We start from the raw sequence: 22,250 nt of genomic DNA, 5'->3' as shown, positions 1-22,250 counted from the left end.
TTTTCGGGACGAGAAGCTCATCGAGACTCGAATTTCTCAAGGGAGGAACGTCCCTTTTCTAGGACACCCTGTACATAAACGTCCCCGAGGCGATTGTGAATCATCCCGCGCCGTGCGCGAGCGGGCACACTTCGCGAAGAGATAACCCGTTTCTCAATCGGCCGTGTACGCGTTTACTCGAGCGTGCGGTTATCTCCTCGTGCACCGTGGCGGCGTGAACGGGAAAGGTGACGAGACAGAGACGGAAAGAGGCTGAGGGAAAGAGAACGACGAGGAAGTGCGCGTGTGCTAGGGGAATTTCCAAGTTCACCAGGCACCTCCATCGATCTGCCGGCTATCGGCGTTGTGTGGCGGCCGGCTGCTATCAGCCGCCACCACCGCCGCCGCAGTCGCCGCTGCTGCTGCACTTTACGTGCCGCTGCGGCGTTCACTTTTATTCGAGGGTAACACCGCCAGGAACCACCACCGGCCCGAGCTATCGACCCCTGAACTTGACCCCCATATAGAGGCGAAAGCCTAAATCCCGCGCCTACAGAGGAGAGGGCCGCGTACACAAGTCGACGCAACCGCGATGCGGCTCCAGATGCTCAAGCATCTACGAGCTCGAGGGAACGGAAGGAGGGAGGGAGAGGGTGGAATCTTGAATTAAATATTAATTCCAATGACGATTTCCGTTCTCGCCTCGATCCCAGAATTATTTCTCTGCGCGCGCATTCTCGTGCACTCGATTTTTGTTTGTTGTGAATTGTTGCGCAATAACATACAAGGTACGCCCAGGTGTTGCCCGCGGCTGGTCGTATTGTTCGCGAATCCCCCGATCTCTCACGATGGATGCGTTTCTCCCCCCCTCCCTCCCCCCCTTCACGAAGGGGAGAGAGAGGGAAACAATGCGATCCCACCCATTTTCTTTTCCTGGAGGGTTAAGCGCGGCCGCAATCGATTCTATTGATCTATTCCGAGATGGTCCCCATTCGCGAGGGTCAAAGGAACCGCGGCCCCGTCGTTGCGGAATGCTGGGGAAGTAATTCGGTTTCTTATGGTCTTACACGCGAGTATCGCCTTCTCCTGCGTCATCCTGAGAGTGCACCAACCTGAAGTGAACCGCCGGCGCATAACGTCTCTCTGCTAGCGAATTTATCAAGTGTACAGATTTGTTCGGAATCTCCCCCGTTGACGCGTCGACGAAAATGGAAAGAAATCGAAAGGGATGGATTCGTATACATTTTTGCAAAAATCTGCCGTAATTATTTCAAAACAAAAGACGGTAGCGGTATATTTGTTATTGACGCGATATTAAAAGGACAAAAGAATGGGGAAGCCGAAGCTAGAAAGGACCGCCCGGAAAGGACGCGTGGAAAGAACGTTATGGTCACACTGCAGGGGAGGGGGAAACGGTAAAACCTTTCGACAAAAAGCTAGAAACTGCTAGAAACTACAAAACACCAAACCTCTGTTGAGTTTTAAATGGCGTTTATTGTAACTGCGTTGCACGCGGAATTATATGTGTCAAGCAGACACTGGTCGCGTTAAAGGGATTATATAGAAATGTATAGAATTCTCCTGTTTACGACAAAAGCAGAGGGAAAACGAGACATTCGTCGGGGTAGTTTTGTGTGAGAAATTTTGGGATTTCGAGAACAAAAAAAATCGTTCAGGACTCTTGCATACTCACCGTGATTCCCGTCTTCGGTTCGCCGCTCGTCTCGGTAATTCTACTTTAATCCAAATAACGCGCGTGAGGTAAAAATCGCCAGGGGCACTGTGCCGGAAAAATCTCTCTTTACTTCCTGGATCGCGGATTACGGCCTCGCGACGACGATCATCCTACGAGCACGATCCTTCTCTCGGTCGGCGAGTCGCGCGTGTCTTCCGCGTGTCAACGGCCGTGCGTGTATGTACGCGCGGAAATATCGCTGTGCGAGCACGAGCACGAGCACGAGCACGCTGCGCAATCGGCGGCGAACGAATGACGGCACCGTCTGAACGTAGCCGAGTAACTGACGCCAGCGCGCGGCGCGAAACGCCGACGAGCGCTCTCCGCTTCCCCTCTCAACTTGGACTCACGTTCGTCCTTGTCGCGCAGCAACGTGGACGCATGTGGTCTCGCTCGCTCCCGTTCGGTCCGCGCGCGCATCGACGATCCGCAGGATCAAAATTCTCTCGCATTCGAATCCTGAAGGAAACAGGAAAGTCGCGAGCTACGGCCATTTTTCTGGGAAACTTCGAAGCGTTTCGTTGCGAAGGGGACAGAGGAGATGGAAAATACATTTAATGACAAACGTATCTAACAATTATAACGCAATAGTGCTCGCATTTACGATCGTGTTTTGCCACCTCTGGATATAACGTTCGAACGTTAACGTTTGTTTAATTCATGAAGTTAATCCAGGCGTGGTTTAATCTCGATACGGAATGAAAGTTGGGGTGCCACGTCCAGCTCGTGGGGAAGCGTACGAAACCCGTAATGTTTAATTCCGACGATTGTCCCCTTGAGAATTTCGTATCGCCACCCCCTGCGCAACGTGCGCGCGCTTTAGCGACGACTCGCGCGTTAGCAACGCGTGTTTTTCCCTGGACGAGCGCATTTTGCTTCTGGTGAAGTTCACAGAGAAACTATATTTTTAGCGCTACACATAGATGCTTGAATGCGACGAGCAGGTGGTTCGCGATGCAAATGTGTACATTTAAATAAAGTTAATTGCTTCATTCGGCGCAGAAAAAAAAAGAAAAAAACGCGCGCGTGCTTCAAAGGCGGCAGTCGCTCGCGCGCGCGCGTGTCTTATCGACCCTTCACCATTGGATGACGCATCCTCCAATGACCGGTCGACCCGACGATTACGTCACTCCGGGGGTATATTATTGACGCCGGACGTGGGCAACGGCGTCGCACTGCCGCGTTTCTCCGGGGGGCATCTCCCGACGTCTTACGACCCCTTCGGGGTCGTCCCGGGGGTTGCGTAATGACTGGGCACCGGTGCGGCGGGTTTAACCCTTTCGGGAGAAAACTTCACCCGGCGCTTCGACGGATGAGGCTCCGGCGGAGTTTTCTGCAGCGGAAAGGGTTGTTAAACCCTGACGCGATCCGCAACATACGTACGCCGCTTCTAAAATATCCTTTTATCCTTTTGGAGTTATGATCTGATCTGGAATGAAGATGAATCCCACAGGGATGCAGGGTGGAGGAATGCTATTACAGATGTAAGGGGAACAAAGTAGGGGAAGAAAGAATGACCACGTACCTACATTCTCGCATTTGTCTATAAAATACTAGAAAGGAATTGCATGTGATAATTTTTTTTTTTTTTTTTCGTTTAACTTTGATTTAATATTTGTACACGCGTGACAAAAGTCGAAGACGATCGTTCGTTTCGAGAGGAGCACCCGGCTGGACGAAATTATTGGAGCAAAGTGGCGCAATACGGAACACGCATTGCCGTGTTTCGGCCTTCTCCGTTTCCTCGCTCAATTTCAGGAATGCGATCTTTATGTCGCCCGGCGCGAGCGTGCCGCGCAAACAAACCGGGACACGTCTCGCACATCGTGCATTCTCTCGCGAATGCGGGAGGGACAGATGCATGTTCTCCCACCTCCCTCCCCGAAATTAAAGCCGAGGACGAAAATTAGCGTCGCCGCGCGGTCGAAGACTTCTCTGCCGAGCGATCAATGTCTTATCCATTTTCGAAGATCGAATCACCGATTTGCTTCTCGGCGTGAATTTCAGCTACGAATTCGTCAATAAGTCAAAGTACCTAAAAGCGACTTCGATCAAACTCTAATTAACTCAATTATTGATTAACCTCAATTGAGAGAACCCGGCTTGAACCAAAATTTCTAACTATGTAATTCTTTTAGTTGATTAGTTTCTAATCTAATCTTTTTTTCCTAAATATTAAATAACAAAACAATAATTGTTTCATGTTATTAAAGTACACGGAGAGAATTTTAGTTTAAAATTTACCCTGAAAATCATGTTAATTGTAGGACTACATGGTATTTTGATACGAATTTTATATAATTTTTACTATTTTTTTTAATATATACTACAACAAATTTATTGTAGTGCATAGTAAAATTTATTGTAATGTACTGTAAAATTTGTCGAAATACTATGCTGTCCCACGATTAACAAAATTTTCATGGTAAATTTTAAAAGGAAATTCTTTCCGTGTAATATAAGTATCACTTGGATGACTTAATTATTGAATTAAATTGATTGAAGTTTGAGTAATCAAAGTCACTCTAAGATTCGGTCGAGATTCTTGTTCTCCCTCTCTCCAATTAAGTAATTCTTTTTTTAGACAGTCGATATCTACGACACGCGATAGAAACGAATCTGACAATCTCGAATCCGTTCGTCCGAAGAGATTCGAGATAAAACACTGACCCTGCAAAACGGACTTGACTTTCCTTAGAAAACCGGGAATTAAATTTCGAGAGAAAGAGAAGATCCATCGCGATTGGCTTGTCGCGTCATATTGTCGCATTAACGATCTCGCCGCGATACTCGGCGGACTTGTATCACGATAAGTTTATCAAACGTTCCCCATGAGATTCGTTATGCCACTGATTGGCAATCATTTAAGCGATGAGTTTCGAAGAGTCAATTGTCACGCGAGAGATCGTCACGATATCGATCTCGCGCGTATCTGTCCCAGTTTCGTCGAGTCGTTGTTGTTATATGTATATTATTGTATATAATTGTCGCGGTGTGAGACGGTAAACGGCACAGATTGAAAATGATGATGGACCAGCCTTCGGGACATTAGGTAGGGTGAGAAGAGGAGGAGGGAGGGGGAGGCCGACTCTCTGAATTAACGCGGCGTGTCGGACTTCCGTTCTGGCAAATTGGTGAACGTTCTCCGGCGACTTACGAAAGATTGAATAAAGGGAGAGTGGCGTCACCGACTCGGAATTCGAATCCCTGAAATCCTCAAGTGTAGCGATATCTCCCCTCTGTCCCTCGCTTTTTTTTTTACCGTTAATCGCTCATGCACGTACAGGTCGACATTAATTTCGGACTCGTTAATTTTCTAGAAAAAAGCGTAATTACCTGCGCGCGAGGGGAAAGGTATATTCTTCCGACTGGCTGGAAACTGGGCTCGAATTCCTGCGCGCCAGAAAATATGTATTAAAATAATATATACCTCAATATCCTAATATTTAGTTTTCCTAATCTTATCTTTGTAAATATTTAATTTTCCTAATCTTATCTTTGTATATTTAATTTTCCTAATCTTATTTTTGTATACACCATGAAATAATATAGAATTACATTTATCACGATTAGATTAACAAGTGGATTGATTCTTAAGCTTTTCTGTCACTGACCGTAACACCCATTAATTCTCGTTATTGTTTCTTTCTTATATACATATTTTCCCGCTGAGGCTATAACTTAAAGTCCGCTTACGTTTCCCCCTAAAGTTTTCAGATTACTTTTTTTTATGTCTGAAGAGAACGAGAGTGCTATGTTTACGGCTTATATTTTTCTTCCGATATAACCACGGCCCCAATCTTTCGTCCACCATGATAAACTGACGTCGTTCTCGCTTGACAGGACTCGAGGCGCTGGAGAAGGCCCTTTACTGCTGGGAGGACGCGCTCACCGCGTTCAGTTCGACCCTCGGCAACGACACCCTGGCACTGCCGTCGAAAGCCGACGCGGCGTTCACCGGCGACGTGCAGCAGCTACTCGACATGGGCTACGAGATCCAGAGCCACGCGGAGCTGCTCTTCCTCGATCAAGTACGGTATCTCACCAAGCATCCATCAATCCACATATACAAAACTTAATCCCGCTGACTCAGCGCGATCACGAGATTCGGTGGTCTTCGATCCGGCGCGCGGCGAGACCACCGCCCGTTCTCCGCGAGATAAACGGACCGGGCGGACGATCACCCGATGCCATTCCATTCTGTCGCATTCATCAATTGCCCTTCTACCGGCCCGGTAAAAAAATGCGGGGGAAATTAATCCAATTTAAATGACGGCCGCCCCGGGGGTAATTAGCGCAACGAGTCACTTGACCTGACGCCAGCCACCGCGCCGGGAATTGTTGCGGAACGTTAATAGCATAGGAAGTGCATGACTTTCTCTGAAAGCAATCTGAGTTTTCGAATATACAATTTCGCGATTCATCGGGGGAGATCGGGGGCGTACATCAATCGCGAGAGAGCTGCGATCCGTTCATGTATATCCTCGATGTATTGGCCGTCTTAACTCTCGACAGAGAGCAGGCGCCGTAAAAAAGAAAGAAGAAGGAAGTATCCTCGATGTATGCAGCTTCTGCTCTTCGTCTCTATTTATTTATCTACTTTCTTTTTCCCCTTCCCTCACGCGCAGCGCTCCGTTTTATTCCGCAACGACAGCGAGGACAGCCTCGACAAACCTTCGAACATCGGGACGCGGATATCTGGCATCAGGGATAAAGCTGACGCCGCATCCTCGCCCGAATCGTTTGAATCTGCACGTGACGGGGTGAGTTGTGCACGAGACAGATAAACTGTTCTGTTCGATAGCGTGTGTGAGAGATTAAATGGATGCGGCTGTGGCACGTTAACGCATGCAAGGCGTGCAGTATACGATTCTGAAAAAATGAGCAATTGTTTTATAATAATAATAACTACAAGCTGTTCCCAAATAATTCTCTTGATATCGAAGGAAAATAGATAGATTAACTTAATTATTATTAAAATTAATACTTCAGGTTGCGGATCTGCGCGAATTCGAAGAATTCTCAGAATTGTTTCCACATTTTGAGAGGCAAAAGCTTTATCATGCTGCTCTGAAACAGTATGAGGATAAAGGCATTCCTTGCAGGTAAATTGATTAATTGTCAGCCTATCTTCATCCCCACGTAATGGATATGACATGGAATTATATATTACAGGAGACTACACACGGAACTCGTGAAGTGTGGATCGGACGTGGAATATTTAGCGAAGGTGTACTGCCTGCGTCAAGCCTATACAAAATTATTTAATTTACCTACGGCGGCGGCGTATATAGTTGACGTGGGTCGTCAAGTCATTAGCGATTTAATTATGTACGCGGATAGGGTGAGAATATTAACTGAATAAATAAACGTAAAATGAGAGTGTTATGAAGCGAATTGCCCGACGTTAAGGGAAAAAAATTTTCACGTTGCAGGATCCGAAGGACTACTTGATGTATTACGAGCGCATGCTGGAGTTCCTGCAAGAGCCGCGCAATCACAGCATCATGGAGGAGGAATTGGCCGCCCGAGGTGTCAAGTGCATGAACTTCTACGACGTGCTCATTGATTTCATACTCTTAGACGCGTTCGAGGATGTGGAGAAACCGCCGCAGACCGTCAGAGCTATAGTTCAGAATAGATGGATCTCCGCCAGTTTTCGGGAAACTGTGCGTGAACTATGCGAATATAATTTTTTATATCTTATAATTTTTATTTACCCTAATTCGCCGATTATCTTTAAAGGCGATAGGAACGACGCTCTGGTCCTTCCTGCAGGGCAAAAGAAAGATGCTGAAATACGAGCAGGGCTTCTTGGCGCACTTCTATTCCATCTCCGAGCAAATCTCGCCGATGTTCATTTGGGGATTCCTGGGCTCCGAAGAGAGTCTACGTTCCACTTGTCTTTACTTTAGGGAACAAGTAATCGAATTTCTCGTAGATATATTTAATTTCTTCAAGGTACGGTACACCTCTGTCGACGACCTTGCCGTAGATATTCTCAGGGAAATGAAGCTAAGAGTCGATAATATAAATCAAAGACTGTCATTAGAGGATTGCTAGCCAAATAAAATACGTTTATATGCAGCCATCTTAATGCGATATGTTGAGTGGTATTGCAAATTGGATTGTATATATCGCGTCCGACATCTATGTTGTACAAAAAAAATGTTATATCAATATTAATGAAATTAAGCCATATCTGATAAGTTGAGTGCAAACGATGCAATACATCATTGCATATTTTAATTTTCATCACCGCGCCCATAATAAGTAATTATTGCAGTAAACACAGTCTGTGAAATTATCTTGCGGAGCGATACCGCGAAGAGATACTATGCGTTCTTCCGTTGCCGCTAATTAGAATCACGCATACGTTGTCGTAACATTTGAATATATCAAAATTACATCAACCTTGAATAAACGTTGATAGATTCTAATGGCTAGTTCTACGAACAGATGTATAAAAGAGTTAATGGAAACGTCTAATATAAATTTAATATAAAAATAAAAAATCAAATAAGCTGAATCTTGTTTATATTAAAGTTTGGGAAATTAATCCATTGTGCACATACGATTATAAACACAATGTTATTTATTCTGACATAACGAATATAATTCGTTATCAATCATCACGCAATACAAATTTTGTAGACATTCTATAAACCATTTTGCGAGATATGTAAAACATTATGACTGTTGCAATTCTATTTATTATTAATGTATAACAGTCTCATTTTTTATTTTATTATACAAAAGTTTCCTTTTTAATTTCTTACTTCGCACATATTATTGTAAAACAATACCTCAGTAAAATGATATCTTTTTGTATTATAAAGGATTATCATGCATGCTTAGTAAAATCAGTTAGTCATGATTTATGTGATAAAACCTAGGAACATTTAAATGAAATCAGTATGTAATATAACATCGTTCGTTATACAAATACAATAATATACATTTCCTTACAATTAGTCGAAAAAATACCGTTTCTTTTATAAACAAATTTTCCTGGTATTATCGTTTTAATTTTAGACAATTAGATGGTTTTAGCAAGATGCTGGATTCGAAAAGGACGTAATTTTCAAGCGTGTTTTATTGTTATTTTATAGTAGTTACCATCATCAAGTAGTTACCATCAAAATATTTGTAGATAGATTAGCACAAAATTGTATAACATAATTTTGAATAGAAATTCAAAGCTATGCCAAAGATATGTTTATAAAATGTACTCATATGAATAATTATGCAATTTTCAGTCAACTTAGTTTAGTGACATTCCACATATAATAAATAAGTACATATAAGACGTACATTTTATAAAACTCTTTGAGATTTTATTTATTGCACAATATTTTGATGAAAACACAGTTAAATATTCTTGAATATTCCGAAATGAGATATGTGAAGACGACGCATTAATTTCATGACATCTGATCTTTATGACATTTGATACAATTTTGTAAATGATAATCCTTAAATAACGCTGTTAAGTAAAATTCTCTCCGAAGTGCGACATATTTGCTATACATTTCTCGGAGATTTTTTCGCGCTGAACACGATGCCGTTTGAAGAATTTGCCTGGCACGTCAGACTTTTTAGTAAATTGGAATAAAAATGGTAAAAAAAATTTTGGCCACTTTTAACATTTTTTTTTTAAAGCAACGGAAACTGATTTCTAAATAAACTCAACGGCATCTGAAAGTATCATTTAAGAGCTTTCAAACGAATTTTAATGACCGTACAATTTTTTTTCAAGTATGACTGTTCGAATTTTAGACTTTTTGTGAAATTTACAAAATGTGCTCCATATCGTCGCATTTCGGAGACAGAAAAAAAATGTTTTTTTGTAACAAAGTGTAGTTATTTTATAAATACATTAACTTTTGTGATATGTAAAAATATTATGTTTTTTATGCAACAAAACATTACGTTTGTTAAAAAATATCATTTTAAATCATGAAAATAAAAACGATTTAACAAACATAAAAATCATATACTTTAGGCTGTTTTAAGCTTATATTGTACACTATATAGTGATACATTAGATGCTTCAAATAATGATTAAGAAGTTCGATCTTGAAAATTGTCAATGAATTACCAAATCCTAATATAAGACAATTATTTCCGATTCGCTAATTGTCACAGAAAAGCTGTGTGTTTAAAATCTTGTTGCAAAAAATTCAAAAGATATAATATACTCAGAAAATAATAAATCGGACACTAAGAGTTTAACATTCAGAATTTGTGTGCAAAACAATTTTTTTATCTTCAAATATGTTACATCCATGTACAAAATTTTAATACGTAATTTATTGATATAACGTATTTGAACTTTTTCTACACCGCGAAACTTATTGACGTTGAGTAGCGGAAGAATTTATTATTATGAAATATTATTGTATCTTTTATCGCTGAAGAAAACCTAAAGGAGGCCGAAACGTACGGAAGGAAAAATTTTGTATATGGATATGTAACTACATATTTGAATATAAAAATTGTTTTACGCATCAAGATCTGCGTGTTAGACTTTTAGTGCCTTATTTATTATTTCCTGACTGTTTTAAATTGAAAAATCTTATATGGTATATTTTAATATTATATACTGTGTACATCTTCAATAAATATTGTAATAAGATATATAATTAGCACTGCAGTAAAAACTGTAAAAAGTAATTATCAAAAGTTTCTCGTTTTTCATACAATAAACATTAAATATGTACATCAGAGTTAAATTCAGTTAATAGAAAGGTATTAAGCGAAGAAGTCTATGTCGTATTCATCCTCAGATTCCTCCTCGTCGCTGGACGGCACATCAGGCAGTATATAGTCTATCTTATGCTCGCGCTTGTATCGTGGGAATCTTTCTGCTATAAAACAAGAGAGAATACATGTGAATGAAGTGTAGAAAAAGAGAATACTCGTCTCTGCTCGTTCTGCAAATAAGCCGAGCATCTCGTGAAGATACAAGTGTAAAAATAAATTATTCTTACTGTCGTAAGGCTGTTGAATGGGATTCGTCTTATATATATAGTCCGGATCATATATATCCGGATCATGTATATAATCCGGATTGTACAATATAAGTGAACTCTTTTCTTTGGTCTGGGTCAATCTCAACCATGGAAACCCTATTGAAACAGGAGAGACAAGATATAAGTTCTGTTTTTCACGGAGATAAATTATTTACAGCGGGAAAAATATTAACACCATACATTTGAGACCCTTTACAAGATAGATCTTAATCACCCTGCCGACATTCTTGTGCACTGTCTTCTCCGCTACCACCGACCCAAACAGGTGCAAAACGAGGTAGTATTTCTCTCCGTTTGTCTGTGTACTGCAACAACACTTGACAAATTAGAATTGTTACCTCAAACGCGCTGCTACTCCTTCTTAGCTTCCTATAGCGCAGATCTAATTACCTAAACTGCAAGCAATTGTCCTCGATTCGGAGGTAGTAATCGGATACGTCGGTCAACTGAATACAAATGACAACCGTGATGTCCGTCTGGTGCCACTTGATTGCCGGGTTCTTGTAGTCGGAGACAAGTTCCCCCAGTGCATGGCTTTCAGCAATTTTCTCGTTGGACATAGGTGTTTATTTCTAATTGAAGCCACCAGCGTACACGCTGTATTTGAAGTGAAACAGATAAATATTTGGAGTTCAGTGAGAAGAAAGGTCCTAATGCAGCTTAGTGCAGCGAATAAATCAAAGTTTTTCTGTGAGCAACGGTGAAAAATCCAAGTCAGGATAACCGGCACGTGGCGGTACGGATGGTGTGGTACACTCTTCCCCTCTCCCCCTTTTACTCCACCGGCTGGTGAATTATAGCGCCTTCAACCTTCTCGCAAGATTTAAGGTTATATAGCGCACATGGCATGGCATGTGTGGTACACCGGTACAGAGGTTATGTTATGGTCGGTGATTGAAAGGCGATATCTTGAAGCATTTATATACATTATATGTATTACTTAAGTTAGGTTAGTCGACTCAGGAGCGACAACTTATGCTTTTGTGTCCATGATCTGCGACCAATTTATCGAGCAATACTATTTTAATATTGACAGAATCATTTATTGTTTAACATGCAGGAAGAAACAACGAAATGTTTGAAATTTTGTTCCAAACGATTTTGCCGATATTAATCGTCGATTAAGTTAGCTTGGTCGAGATTGCTCCAAATTGCCAGCACAAACCTATTTAAAGTACACGCTTTGAGCATCTTGTTTCTTGTAAAAATTACCTGAGAATTAAGCAAATATTCAATAAATAGAGCTGTTTCTTTAATAGCCTCTTTTTTATTACATCGATTCATATTGAAAGTTGTTTACTTGTAGAATGATTTTAATCTTGTCATTTTTAACTTTTCGCATCCAGCTACGCTACTGGCACCCATACTGACATCCTACTTGATTCGCCGCACATGCGCAGAAGGTGCCACGCTCCTCTCATTCTCGAGTCTCAACAGCTGTGAGAAAAAAACATGACGCATTGCACGAGTCACGAGTAACTTCGAGAATTTTTGGAACAGCAAGATATTCTGTGGTGGATATAATTATTCGAACGCGATAAAAATGATTGACGTAAGCCCAGAAGACGTTAAGCGTGCTGACGAGAGCGTGCTAAAGCTGATAGACAGCATTCACTATGGGTAAGATAATTTTCATTGAACCTCCAAGGAAATAAAAGAGAACGAGAAATGCAGTCATTCACGAGAAATTGCCCTTTTGCAGAGAAATTAAGGGCACGCACAACATCGTGGTGGCTACGATCTCCGTGCTCAAGGAGATCATCAATAATACAGAGTGGAATACAGCGAAGTATGAATCGTTATTTCAAAGCCGTTGCATCATTGTTGCGAAACACGTGTTTGAACATTTGTGTTTATTTTGCCTAGATAGAAAACACCATATCTCTGTTTCTATTTTTCGCATCAACTTACATGATTAACTTATTTTCCAGAGACTTGATGGATATTGTCGTGCGAAACGGAAAGTATCTGATCAAAGAGCTTCCTCTTGAAGCATGTATCGGAAACATGGTAAGGAGGATATTGCAGATTATTAGAGAAGAATATACCTCGAAATTGAAGAACAAGACGGACGAGACGTATCCCCAGGAGTCCTTGCACAAGATTCTTACTGCCGAGGATGACCAGCAGATAGATTTCAACGTCTCGATACCGTCCCTCAAAGTCTCCCTCATCGAACACATTAACGAATTTGAAACCGAATTGGAAACATGGTGAGTTAGAATCATATCTGTGTCATACGATATAAAAATAATGCAATGTCCATGATATAGAGTGGTTGATATTGGAGATGCAATTTTTGGCTCAATTTAGACACTTATTTTCTCCTTGCTGTTCTCACCTTGGCATCATTTCATAATAGAATTTGTTAGTAATCTTTTGATTACATTTTTTAACAGTCGAACGAATTTAATATGTTTTCACAGTTCAGAAAACATCACACGACAAGCGTCTAAACATATACACTCGAACGAAATTATAATGACCATCGGTAAGTCGAAGTTGGTGGAGGAATTTTTCAAGGAGGCCGCCGCTACCAGAGCCTTCGACGTTATAGTAGCCGAGGGCGGACCATCGCTAAGCGTAAGTGTATATCTACTCATGGCTATCTTCAAGATGGACTCGAAGTAAAATTAAGAGGAGAATACAAAAGGGGGGAAAAAAATTCTGCGAATGATTGCAGGGCCAGGAGATGGCGGTGAATCTGGCCAAGGCGAAGATCAAGACCACGCTGATCTCGGACGTGGCGATCTTCGCGATGATGTCCCGCGTCAACAAGGTCATCATCGGCACTCACACCGTCATGGCGAACGGCGGGCTCCGGGCGGTCTCGGGCGCGCACACCGTCGCGCAAGCCGCCAAGCATTATTCCGTTCCAGTGATGGTTCTGCTGCCGCTCTACAAGCTCGCGCCCCTCTATCACTGCTCGGGCAAGCACAATGGCTTCAACTGCTACGTTTCGCCGATGCACGGCGTAATCGACAGTACCAATGCACCGTTGCTGGAACGGATACACGCTTACAATCCGGTGTTCGATTACGTTCCACCGGACCTCGTCACATTATTCATCTCGAACATGTAAGATTGTTAGGATTGTTAATTATGCAGATTAGTGTTAAACTCGAGTAATAATAAATGTGTTTATTTTCTTTTTCAGAGGTGGAAATGCACCGTCTTATGTATATAGATTGCTCAGTGAATTGTACCATCCTGATGATTATGAATTATAAACAGTTATGTACTTATATTTAAATCACGATCGTTTCTTTTTACCCTTACTTATAACCTAGTAGTTTTTTAAGTAAATATAAATTAACAATTATTTTTTCTTTGCACGTTAAAGCACTCGAAATTATGTATAAACTAATATTCAACGTATTACAACGATTTATTTACAAGTAATAGTAATTTAAATACGAGATAAATTCCCGAAATAAGAATTAAATTATACTTCTTCGCTTAATTTCAATTTTCTAATAAACCTTACAAAACCGAGACACGCGCGGGATGGCGATTAGAAGTTGAACTTGGGAACCGTCTAATGTAAGCTGATCACTCCCGCAAGGAGCCACCCGTAAAAATATAAACTAAGTTGTATCACAAAAAATGATCCCTGGTCTCTTGAAAATGCTATACGTATGGATTCCAGTTACTGCCGTCCTCGGGTTGCAGGGAGTTCGTTACCAATAAGATAACGTCGACGATCCACCATACACCCATGCCACCCAGCGTCAGCAGTTTGCCCACCGCTGTCCCGGTCTGCCCGAGGCAGAAGCGATCCATACCGAGGAAACCCAGCAGGATACTGTACAGGAGGGTCGTCGCGAAGTAATGGTCGCTGTACTTTATGCACGGTACCCCTTCGCGAAAGAATGTCTTTGGTCCGGCACACTCGATGTCTGGCAGCGCTGAACAGGATACCTTGGTCTTCTCCACATCCTCGTAGCGAGACCCTCCAAACTGTTAATTCATCAATCGTAAATAATCCGGTACACCTGAATGCCGTCGGAAAATCATGCATTCCTCACAGCTGTTGCAATTGCGCAGTGATGATAGAGAAAAAAAAAGTTTTTTATCGAGTTTCTTCTAAATTTAACGAACGTTTATACGAAGGGAAAACTTGCGTTACGTATAGACACACCTTGACGCAACCGAAGCCCGTCTCCTCCTTGGCGGTCTTGTTTCCCTTGTGATCAATCGGGTCCTCGCATTCCACGAATTCCTTAGGTCTGCAAGAAACAGTCGTTGTACATATATGTACTTGTCTCGTTGGAACATTTCAGGGGAGTGTCCATCGGCGAATACTCACAAGAATTTACACAACACCCGCGGACCGTTGGGCCTGTATTTCTCCTGCTCCGGTACGGCGCTTTTGTTCGCGAGCGCCAGACGTTCGTCCCGGTCCCACAAAAGGCAGATAATTGTTATAAAAACGACGAGATCTAACCTCATTGTGCCGTGGCTGGCACTTTAAATGCGAGTGACAGGTGACAGCAGCATGCGGGATGTGCGGCGAGTAAATAAACGCGATTTTCCATTTAATGGCTTTAATGCGAGAGCGATCGTCAGCGCCGTCGGAGCACGGATGGACAAGTTCGAAGCTGCAACTGATTCGCCAATTGTTCTCGGATAATCAAGGAGCAAAGCGGAGCAAAGCTCCGACCACGAGTTCACGATTAGCCAATCGACGCAAGCGAACTCCAGTCCGGCGCGATCTCCTCGCTCCTCGTCACGTGGCCAACGTGGTGACGTTCGGTGCGTGTCGAGTGCGTGACAGTCAGAGGTTAATTTTGCGCATGCAATGAAGTAATTTCGCGAAAATTATGTAACGCGCGCAGCGGGTACAGAAATTACAACGTGACATTGTTTTTAACGCGCCGGGAAACCATGCAGTTCCTGAATCGGCTGTCCAAGCCGGGAGCTTATCTGTCGCACGTGTCATCCGCCGCCAAGTCGGTCTTGTCCAAGAGGTTCGTGCATCGAGTTAACCCTAAGCTCACCACAAAGGTATATAAATATTGAGTAATATATATTTCGTATTTATATATAATGTAATTCACATACTGTCGAAATAACTTAAATCTCGTGTTCGATAGAAACTGTACGAGACGTTGGGCGTAGCGGAGAATTGCGAGGACGAGACCCTGAGACTGGCATTCGTTCATCTTGCGAAGCGCTTTCATCCGGACAGCGGTACGCCGGAGGCCGATGCCGTTAGATTTTCCGAGGTAACGCGTCGCAAGAGTTACGTTCATTGAGATAAACAAGTAAAGCGAGGCCGCTTCACATGCGATTGTTCATTGATAGATTGAAGGCGCTTATAGAGAGATTCGAAGAATCAGGAACGCTCAGAGAGATGAAACGGCATCACTGGAAGTGGAAGAGTTCGATATCAAGGTAGCCTATATTCGATGTGTAAACGTATCTTCATATATCTTCTATTCCGGCTATTTAATTGTCTTTATTTTAAGCACACAGCGCCGCAGCATCGTCATTACTTGACCTACGACGTGGGTATCGGCACGCCGAGCAAAAGGCAGCGGCTGCACACAATACAGAGGGCTCAGAAGGCGGTCGACAATGTGATGGAGCACAGGCTGACGAAGCTGCAGGCCGAAGAGCGCAATACGTTGGTCGGCATGGACAAGCAGAAGGCCAAGGATATCAAAACTCGTTACGGGATGGATCGTCTGGTGGAGGACTTGATTCAGGAGGCGATGAGCAAGGGTGAATTCAGCGATCTATCTGGAATGGGAAAGCCGCTGAAGGCTACAAGCGCTAGAAATCCTTACGTTGATTTCGTGACGCATAAATTGAATCAGGTGAAATACAGAAGTACGGGACGTTAGTTTCGATGACTCGCGAACGTAATCAACTCATCCGTTTATATTGATCGCGATTGCAGATACTGTTAGACAATGGATTCACTCCGGAGTGGATACAGCTGTCGAAGGAAATCAGGGAAGAGACCGAGGAATTGGAGAAGAGATTGACGGAGGCGCGTAATGACGTGGGCGAGCTCCCGTTGTCTCCGAAAGACGAAATGATGTGGCGCGACAAATTAGAAAAGTTCAAGACTACGACGAGGCAGATAAATAATAAAATTGATAAGTACAACTTGCTAGTACCTATACTTCAGAAGCAAATGCTTCACGTGAAATTGGACAAGTTCGCGGAGAAAGCGTTATCAGTACCGCCCTCTAAAAATATCAAAAAATATGCGGACACTAGCCACGAAAGTTCGAATATGAGCATGTCCCAGGACTTATTTAATTTCATAAGCGACTTGTTCAGTAAAAAAATTTCTTAGAGGATGAGAGAAATGTGATATCGTAACTTATTTGTACATGTATAAGTAATAAGATTAATATATATAACAGTATAAAAAAATATAATTTCTGTACTTTTTTTTATAAACCCGGTATATGTATAGGTATGTACATGCGATCTCTAATAATTCCAGTGAAGAGCGCCGTCTTCCTTCAGTTTTATACGACCAGTCGCCAGATGTTTTAAGGCACGAGGATAGGCTTGATGCTCCGCGGTCTTCACGCGTTCTTGCAAAGTTTTCTCTTCATCGTCTGGAAAGACGGGCACCGCTTCCTGCTCAATGATAGCTCCTGAATCTATGTCAACCTAATTGATAACAGAAAGATCGATAATGATTCATTAATAACCGAGATAAAGATGTTAGAGCTATCTTCTTTTTTAGTTCGATTAAACTAAAAAAAAAAAAAAAAGAAGTTATTTTTCGGCTGCCGTACCTCAACAAAGTGTACAGTGCAGCCCGACACACGCACACGCGCTGCTAAAACATCCTTGTGCGCGTTCGCGCCTTTGAAAGAAGGTAACAATGAGGGGTGTATGTTTAACAGAGCTCCTTTCCAATGCTTCACGAATTGTTCCGAAAGAATTCGCATAAAGCCAGCGAGGCACACTATTTCCACTCCGGCAGCGTGAAGCTCCACATTCATGGCGGCATCGAAAGTTTCGCGGCTTGGATAATCGGTGTGCTTAATTACCTGCGGATTAGAAATGATAGAAAGAACATAAACCCACGTTTCACTTTTTATCCGCAGCCCACATTAGTGTATTAGTTACCACTGTCCTAATGCCAGCTCTCTCAGCACGTTTCAATCCTTCAACGCCGGGCTTGTTGGAAATCACCAGGACGATTTCCGCTCCAATGTGCTGAGACGGATCCTGCGTAGCGTTAATCAACGACTGGAGATTTGTGCCGCTACCCGATATCAGAACGCCAACTCTCTTAAGCGGCTTGCTCATTGTTGCAACCAAGATGGGAATATATTGTTTCATCTCCGGCTCGAGGACCTTTTCAAAGTTCTCTACGTGCACTCTAGCCCGGTCATCTACGTTAACACAATTAACACGAACGTATAAATCAACGTAATTAATTATGTATCATAGCAAATTATAATTACTGTAATGTGTTTTCACGCTTCCGATAACCACAGGATTTTCGTCTTTTAGTTTCGCCAAAACTTCGACCTTGTCCTTCTCGGAGCAGACCAAGATCGCGCCGATTCCGCAGTTAAATGTTCTTAGCATCTCGTGCTTACTTATTCCGCCTAAAAATTTAAGCATTATGTATCGATTAGCACTTATCACTTTATGCATTTTGCAGTTTTTAGAAATAGAAATATGCAGATTTGTGGACAATAAACCTACCAATTGCAGCTAACCAGCTAAAGATTGGTAAAACATTCCATTTTTGTGCGTCTAACGTCGCACCCAGGTTCTCCGGTAAAACTCTTGGAATATTTTCCGTAAGACCGCCGCCGGTGATGTGCGCGAATCCCTTTACCAGGTTGGTTCGCAAGGCAGGAATAACGCTTTTTACATAAATCCTTGTTGGTTCCAACAGTTCCTCGCCTATGGTACAGAATTTAGTCTTGTAACGTGCTTTCTTATGATCGTTCGTATCATCTTCATATTGATTAAAAGCAGCTTATTGTAATTTAGAAAAACATTTCATACCAATCGTTCGATTGCTCTTTGAGAAAGGTGCGACGTCCGAGTATTTCTTATCCGCGAGTTTCAAAACTTTTCGCACCAAGCTAAAGCCATTGCTGTGCACGCCGCTCGATGGGAGACCGATTATCACATCACCCTCCTTAATGTCATTCACGCGAGGCAGCAAATTGCCCTTTTCGACCGCGCCCACCGCGAAGCCCGCCAGGTCGTACTCTCCCTCGGGATACATGTCTGGCATTTCAGCCGTTTCTCCGCCGATCTGAAAATATTCATATAATGCTTGGTCGAATAAATAACGTAAATATTTCGTGGAGACAGATATTTTTGTCCCTTTATTTAATACAGCTTTTAAAAACATTCTTTCTTTTTCAAACATTTTAATTAATGAATATTTTGTTACCAAGGAACATCCTGCTTGCTTGCAACCTTCGGTAATCCCATTTATCACTTTTGTGGCCACTCCAACGTCGAGCTTGCCACAGGCGAAGTAATCGAGGAAAAACAGCGGCTCCGCGTTGTGCGCGAGGACGTCGTTCACGCACATAGCTACCAAGTCTATGCCCACCGTGTCGTGCTTCTTGCATTCAATTGCTATCTAAGAAGAGAAATTTTTTCGCTCATGAGCAGGCTGGTTCTAACAGTTTCCCTCGAACTTGACATTCACCTTCAATTTGGTGCCAACGCCATCGGTGCCCGACACAAGAATAGGATCCTTGTAACCGGCGGCTTTTACATCGAAGAGACCACCGAATCCGCCTATGGCACCCAAAGTGCCAGCGCGCTTTGTGGCGCAAGTAGCTGGCTTAATTGCGGATACGAGATGATCACCGGCGTCGATGCTCACGCCACTGCTCTCGTACGTTAACTGCCCTTTCTGCAAAATGGATCTGAAACGTATAAATCGTTAATTTCGTGCGAGATATTAATCTATCGGTCTGTAAATCAATCATCCCACCTGGCGATCCCTTTATGCGCGATATCCGTTCTAAATTGCTTCCCATCGAACGACACGTACTGAGCAGCTTGGGTAGCTCTAGCCGCTGCCATTGCCAAGGTTGGCGCGATACTGACGGTGATAAGAACTCTTCCGCCTGTAAACATTATAAATTATAAAATTATCTAGGCATTTGTTGGAATATCCTTTATCGTGCCGCTATTTACCGTTGGTTACTAATTCGCCGTCTGACGAAACGGCCGTGCCGCTGTGAAAGACAAAGTGGTCCTGTTTACGCGACACCTCGTCGGTGCCTGTTATGACTTGACCCTTGGACGAGGACGCCGGATAGCCGCGAGACGCTAAAATCACACCCACAGCGGATACGTTTTCGCGCCAGGAAACGAGAGACGAGCTTAAAGTTCCGTCGCAACAGGCCTGTAATAAAATCATATCAAATATATTAAAACGTATATCGACGCAGAGATAAAATCTTCGATGTTGTGTTATATATGAATGTGACTTCTAACAAATCTAATCAATTGTACCTTCATAATTGTAAACAGATCCGACGACAACAGCGGTAATACTACTTCAGTCTCGGGATCGCCGAATCTGCAATTGAATTCTAAGACTTTGGGACCGTCTGCAGTCAGCATTAAACCGGCATACAGTACTCCTGCGAAATATTAGTATTTTACGTAAATAACTCACGCTCACGTAATCTCACTGTCAATCGAAAGCAAAATTACAAACCAACAAACGGGATTTTCTCCTTTCTAAGTCCATCGACAGCTCTCTGAAGAACATTTATTTTCACCTCTTCGCATTCCGCTTCGTTTAACAGTGGACATGGGCAATACGCTCCCATTCCACCAGTGTTTGGACCGGTATCCCCGTTAAAGATTCTCTTGTGGTCCTGTGCCGGCATCATGGGTACGACAGTTTTGCCTGAGCGTCAAGAAGAGTCCTTGAATATCTTTTTTCTTTCGGTAAAAAAACAATTTAGACAGAAGCATAGTCTTATTTACCGTCTGTGAATGCAAGTACAGATACTTCCTCGCCCTCCAAGAGCTCCTCGACAACTATAGTCTCACCAGCAGCTCCAAATTTCTTATCACTTAACATTTCGTCTATCGCATGACAAGCTTCATGCTGATCTTTCGCCACCACTACACCTTTACCGGCCGCCAAACCGGAGGCCTTCACGACAAGCGCCTTAAAGGGAGCACTGCGACGAGGAAAATTATATAAGTTTTTCATGTCATCCTCCTTTCGACAAGAAACTCCTCACCTTTTAACAAATTTTTTCGCATCCCAAGCGGAGGTAAAGCCTTGCCATCTAGCAGTGGGAATACGATTTCTGTCCATAAATTGCTTTGCCCAATCTTTATCGGCCTCAATCTGGGCCGCTTTCTTCTGCGGCCCGAAACATTTCACTCCCACGTCCTTGAGATCGTCCGCTAATCCCTGAGCAAGGGGATCCTCCGGTCCAACCACTACTAAATCAATGTTATTGTCCTTGCTCCATTTGGCGACTTCCTACAGAGAAAAAAAAGAATGTAATTAATATTGCATTGATCCACGAAAGAGGGAAGAGTACAGAACATTATGTGTATACCTTAGTATTTTTGACATTTAATTCAACTAATTGAACCTTATCCACTTCTTTGATGCCGGTATTCCCAGGCGCGACCAAGATTTCTTTCACCTAATAAACAGAACGTACGTTGTATTAATCTCTGCCGGTTGCCATTCTGACAATTTTTAACTTACACACGGCGACTGCGACAATTTCCAACAAATGGCATGCTCCCTGCCACCGCTGCCAATCACCAGGACCGTGCACTGGGCCATCTGCGAATTATAGCGACGTGCTCTGTCAAAAACGGCGATAATCACGAGTGTGCCAGGTTTATTGAAAATTATTAGAACATCGACGACACATTCGTAATTTACAAACTTAGGAATTCCAAGATAACCATCCTTCCTCACCTTGCCTCAACTTGTAAGCACCTCGTAAACACTCGCGCGACCGGCCGTCAATTTTATTCGTTGTTTACAGACGTCAATTGCGAGAAGTCGCCGGTGGCTCTCCTGAATAATCGCGCTGCTCCGGCACCTGCGAACGAAACGTGGCCAACGACTGTGGAATGCCACAGGTGGTCGGTGCGCGATCCGCTCTCGGCGCAACGGCAACGCGACGATGACTAACGACGAGTAGTGCCTATACCCGCCAATCGCGCGACGACAGACCGGCTCGATCTCTGAGCTCTCTCTGCGGGAGTTAATCTGTAATAGCTCGTATATCGCTCGCGCGATGACCCGGACGACCTTTAGACAGGCGATTTAAACAATCTCGCGCACGGGATCTCGGACAGCGTCTCGAGGACATATATCATTTTTAAATTGTAGCGTACAAATAAACGCGTGTCTGACAAAGAGACAATATTCTTATTTTATAATTCTAACACGTTTATACAATTTTCCTTTCTTTATATTGCTATTTTTTTTTAAATTTTAACTCGTCTGATAGATATAGTTGATAATTTCCAGGTGCTCTTAAATTATT

At 42.8% G+C, this 22,250-nt stretch overlaps 7 protein-coding genes across 10 annotated transcripts in view; 3 read left to right on the top strand and 4 right to left on the bottom strand.

Moving 5' to 3' along the window:
• LOC105453615 (protein unzipped) overlaps positions 1–2,016 on the bottom strand; it is a 20,235-nt gene extending 18,219 nt beyond the window's left edge. For both annotated transcript variants that reach the window (XM_011695732.1, XM_011695731.1), the window contains exon 1: positions 1,673–2,016. The gene's annotated coding sequence lies outside the window, so the exon portion shown is untranslated. The remainder of the gene's footprint in view (positions 1–1,672) is intronic.
• The window catches only part of LOC105453616 (protein FAM73B), a 28,133-nt gene extending 19,425 nt beyond the window's left edge, over positions 1–8,708 (top strand). The window contains exons 4-9 of the mRNA XM_011695734.1: positions 5,558–5,745; positions 6,343–6,477; positions 6,707–6,819; positions 6,890–7,058; positions 7,150–7,383; positions 7,460–8,708. Of these exons, the coding sequence (XP_011694036.1) occupies positions 5,558–5,745; positions 6,343–6,477; positions 6,707–6,819; positions 6,890–7,058; positions 7,150–7,383; positions 7,460–7,777 (1,157 nt within the window). The 3' untranslated portion in view covers positions 7,778–8,708. The remainder of the gene's footprint in view (positions 1–5,557; positions 5,746–6,342; positions 6,478–6,706; positions 6,820–6,889; positions 7,059–7,149; positions 7,384–7,459) is intronic.
• A 988-nt stretch (positions 8,709–9,696) lies between these two features.
• On the bottom strand, positions 9,697–12,121 carry LOC105453608. The gene is made up of 5 exons (XM_011695715.1): positions 12,050–12,121; positions 11,140–11,961; positions 10,930–11,054; positions 10,708–10,845; positions 9,697–10,584 (listed from the first exon to the last, which is right to left on the bottom strand). Exons 2-5 carry the CDS (start codon positions 11,307–11,309, stop codon positions 10,469–10,471), a joined length of 549 nt encoding a protein of 182 aa, XP_011694017.1. The 5' UTR covers positions 11,310–11,961; positions 12,050–12,121; the 3' UTR covers positions 9,697–10,468.
• Positions 12,122–12,167: 46 nt separating this feature from the next.
• Positions 12,168–14,002, top strand: LOC105453604 (translation initiation factor eIF-2B subunit beta). Its single transcript, XM_011695708.1, has 6 exons — positions 12,168–12,369; positions 12,452–12,538; positions 12,681–12,962; positions 13,176–13,332; positions 13,433–13,827; positions 13,907–14,002. The coding sequence occupies exons 1-6, from the start codon at positions 12,293–12,295 to the stop codon at positions 13,977–13,979; spliced, it is 1,071 nt and encodes a 356-aa protein (XP_011694010.1). The 5' UTR covers positions 12,168–12,292; the 3' UTR covers positions 13,980–14,002.
• LOC105453605 (TM2 domain-containing protein CG11103) lies at positions 13,876–15,419 on the bottom strand. The gene is made up of 3 exons (XM_011695710.1): positions 15,059–15,419; positions 14,891–14,978; positions 13,876–14,709 (listed from the first exon to the last, which is right to left on the bottom strand). Exons 1-3 carry the CDS (start codon positions 15,199–15,201, stop codon positions 14,380–14,382), a joined length of 561 nt encoding a protein of 186 aa, XP_011694012.1. The 5' UTR covers positions 15,202–15,419; the 3' UTR covers positions 13,876–14,379.
• Positions 15,420–15,486: 67 nt separating this feature from the next.
• Positions 15,487–17,139, top strand: LOC105453606 (dnaJ homolog subfamily C member 28). 2 transcript variants are annotated; one of them, XM_011695711.1, is made up of 5 exons: positions 15,487–15,756; positions 15,846–15,977; positions 16,057–16,146; positions 16,221–16,571; positions 16,655–17,139. In XM_011695711.1, exons 1-5 carry the CDS (start codon positions 15,637–15,639, stop codon positions 17,057–17,059), a joined length of 1,098 nt encoding a protein of 365 aa, XP_011694013.1. In that variant the 5' UTR covers positions 15,487–15,636; the 3' UTR covers positions 17,060–17,139. The 2 variants fall into 2 exon arrangements, with proteins under 2 accessions (XP_011694013.1, XP_011694014.1); XM_011695712.1 differs by having other exon boundaries at positions 16,221–16,584; positions 16,655–16,843.
• On the bottom strand, positions 17,124–21,899 carry LOC105453607 (trifunctional purine biosynthetic protein adenosine-3). Of its 2 annotated transcripts, none has more exons than XM_011695714.1 (17): positions 21,674–21,899; positions 21,455–21,557; positions 21,300–21,389; positions 20,973–21,220; positions 20,710–20,909; positions 20,435–20,629; positions 20,227–20,357; positions 19,906–20,116; positions 19,700–19,835; positions 19,409–19,631; positions 19,145–19,339; positions 18,748–19,003; positions 18,439–18,642; positions 18,192–18,338; positions 17,851–18,119; positions 17,514–17,771; positions 17,124–17,385 (listed from the first exon to the last, which is right to left on the bottom strand). In XM_011695714.1, exons 2-17 carry the CDS (start codon positions 21,533–21,535, stop codon positions 17,200–17,202), a joined length of 3,030 nt encoding a protein of 1,009 aa, XP_011694016.1. In that variant the 5' UTR covers positions 21,536–21,557; positions 21,674–21,899; the 3' UTR covers positions 17,124–17,199. The 2 variants fall into 2 exon arrangements, with proteins under 2 accessions (XP_011694016.1, XP_011694015.1); XM_011695713.1 differs by having other exon boundaries at positions 21,455–21,535; positions 21,674–21,898.
• Positions 21,900–22,250: the final 351 nt, after the last annotated feature.

This window comes from Wasmannia auropunctata, unplaced genomic scaffold (genome assembly GCF_000956235.1).
Source record: "Wasmannia auropunctata unplaced genomic scaffold, wasmannia.A_1.0 LD335998.1, whole genome shotgun sequence".
In the NCBI taxonomy this organism is placed as follows: Eukaryota; Metazoa; Arthropoda; class Insecta; order Hymenoptera; family Formicidae; genus Wasmannia; species Wasmannia auropunctata.
The sequence above is the reverse complement of the archived record's forward strand: the minus strand, read 5'-3'. Positions and strand labels throughout refer to the sequence as shown.

What these genes read in the sequence shown, in the direction of transcription:
- LOC105453604 (XM_011695708.1), top strand. Translation starts at nt 12,293, where the DNA reads ATGATTGACGTAAGCCCAGAAGACGTTAAGCGTGCTGACGAGAGCGTG. An exon ending in ACAGAGTGGAATACAGCGAA is followed by an intron (nt 12,539 to 12,680) that starts GTATGAATCGTT and finishes CTTATTTTCCAG; the next exon opens with AGACTTGATGGATATTGTCG. An exon ending in ACATTATTCATCTCGAACAT is followed by an intron (nt 13,828 to 13,906) that starts GTAAGATTGTTA and finishes TTTCTTTTTCAG; the next exon opens with AGGTGGAAATGCACCGTCTT.
- LOC105453606 (XM_011695711.1), top strand. Translation starts at nt 15,637, where the DNA reads ATGCAGTTCCTGAATCGGCTGTCCAAGCCGGGAGCTTATCTGTCGCAC. An exon ending in ATGCCGTTAGATTTTCCGAG is followed by an intron (nt 15,978 to 16,056) that starts GTAACGCGTCGC and finishes GTTCATTGATAG; the next exon opens with ATTGAAGGCGCTTATAGAGA. An exon ending in TGACGCATAAATTGAATCAG is followed by an intron (nt 16,572 to 16,654) that starts GTGAAATACAGA and finishes TCGCGATTGCAG; the next exon opens with ATACTGTTAGACAATGGATT.
- LOC105453608 (XM_011695715.1), bottom strand. Translation starts at nt 11,309, where the DNA reads ATGTCCAACGAGAAAATTGCTGAAAGCCATGCACTGGGGGAACTTGTC. An exon ending in TCTTGTAAAGGGTCTCAAAT is followed by an intron (nt 10,846 to 10,929) that starts GTATGGTGTTAA and finishes CTGTTTCAATAG; the next exon opens with GGTTTCCATGGTTGAGATTG. An exon ending in CATTCAACAGCCTTACGACA is followed by an intron (nt 10,585 to 10,707) that starts GTAAGAATAATT and finishes CTTGTTTTATAG; the next exon opens with CAGAAAGATTCCCACGATAC.
- LOC105453605 (XM_011695710.1), bottom strand. Translation starts at nt 15,201, where the DNA reads ATGAGGTTAGATCTCGTCGTTTTTATAACAATTATCTGCCTTTTGTGG. An exon ending in CGGGTGTTGTGTAAATTCTT is followed by an intron (nt 14,979 to 15,058) that starts GTGAGTATTCGC and finishes TGTTTCTTGCAG; the next exon opens with ACCTAAGGAATTCGTGGAAT. An exon ending in CGGGCTTCGGTTGCGTCAAG is followed by an intron (nt 14,710 to 14,890) that starts GTGTGTCTATAC and finishes ATGAATTAACAG; the next exon opens with TTTGGAGGGTCTCGCTACGA.
- LOC105453607 (XM_011695714.1), bottom strand. Translation starts at nt 21,535, where the DNA reads ATGGCCCAGTGCACGGTCCTGGTGATTGGCAGCGGTGGCAGGGAGCAT. An exon ending in GCGAAAAAATTTGTTAAAAG is followed by an intron (nt 20,910 to 20,972) that starts GTGAGGAGTTTC and finishes TCCTCGTCGCAG; the next exon opens with TGCTCCCTTTAAGGCGCTTG. An exon ending in TGTACTTGCATTCACAGACG is followed by an intron (nt 20,630 to 20,709) that starts GTAAATAAGACT and finishes CTTGACGCTCAG; the next exon opens with GCAAAACTGTCGTACCCATG.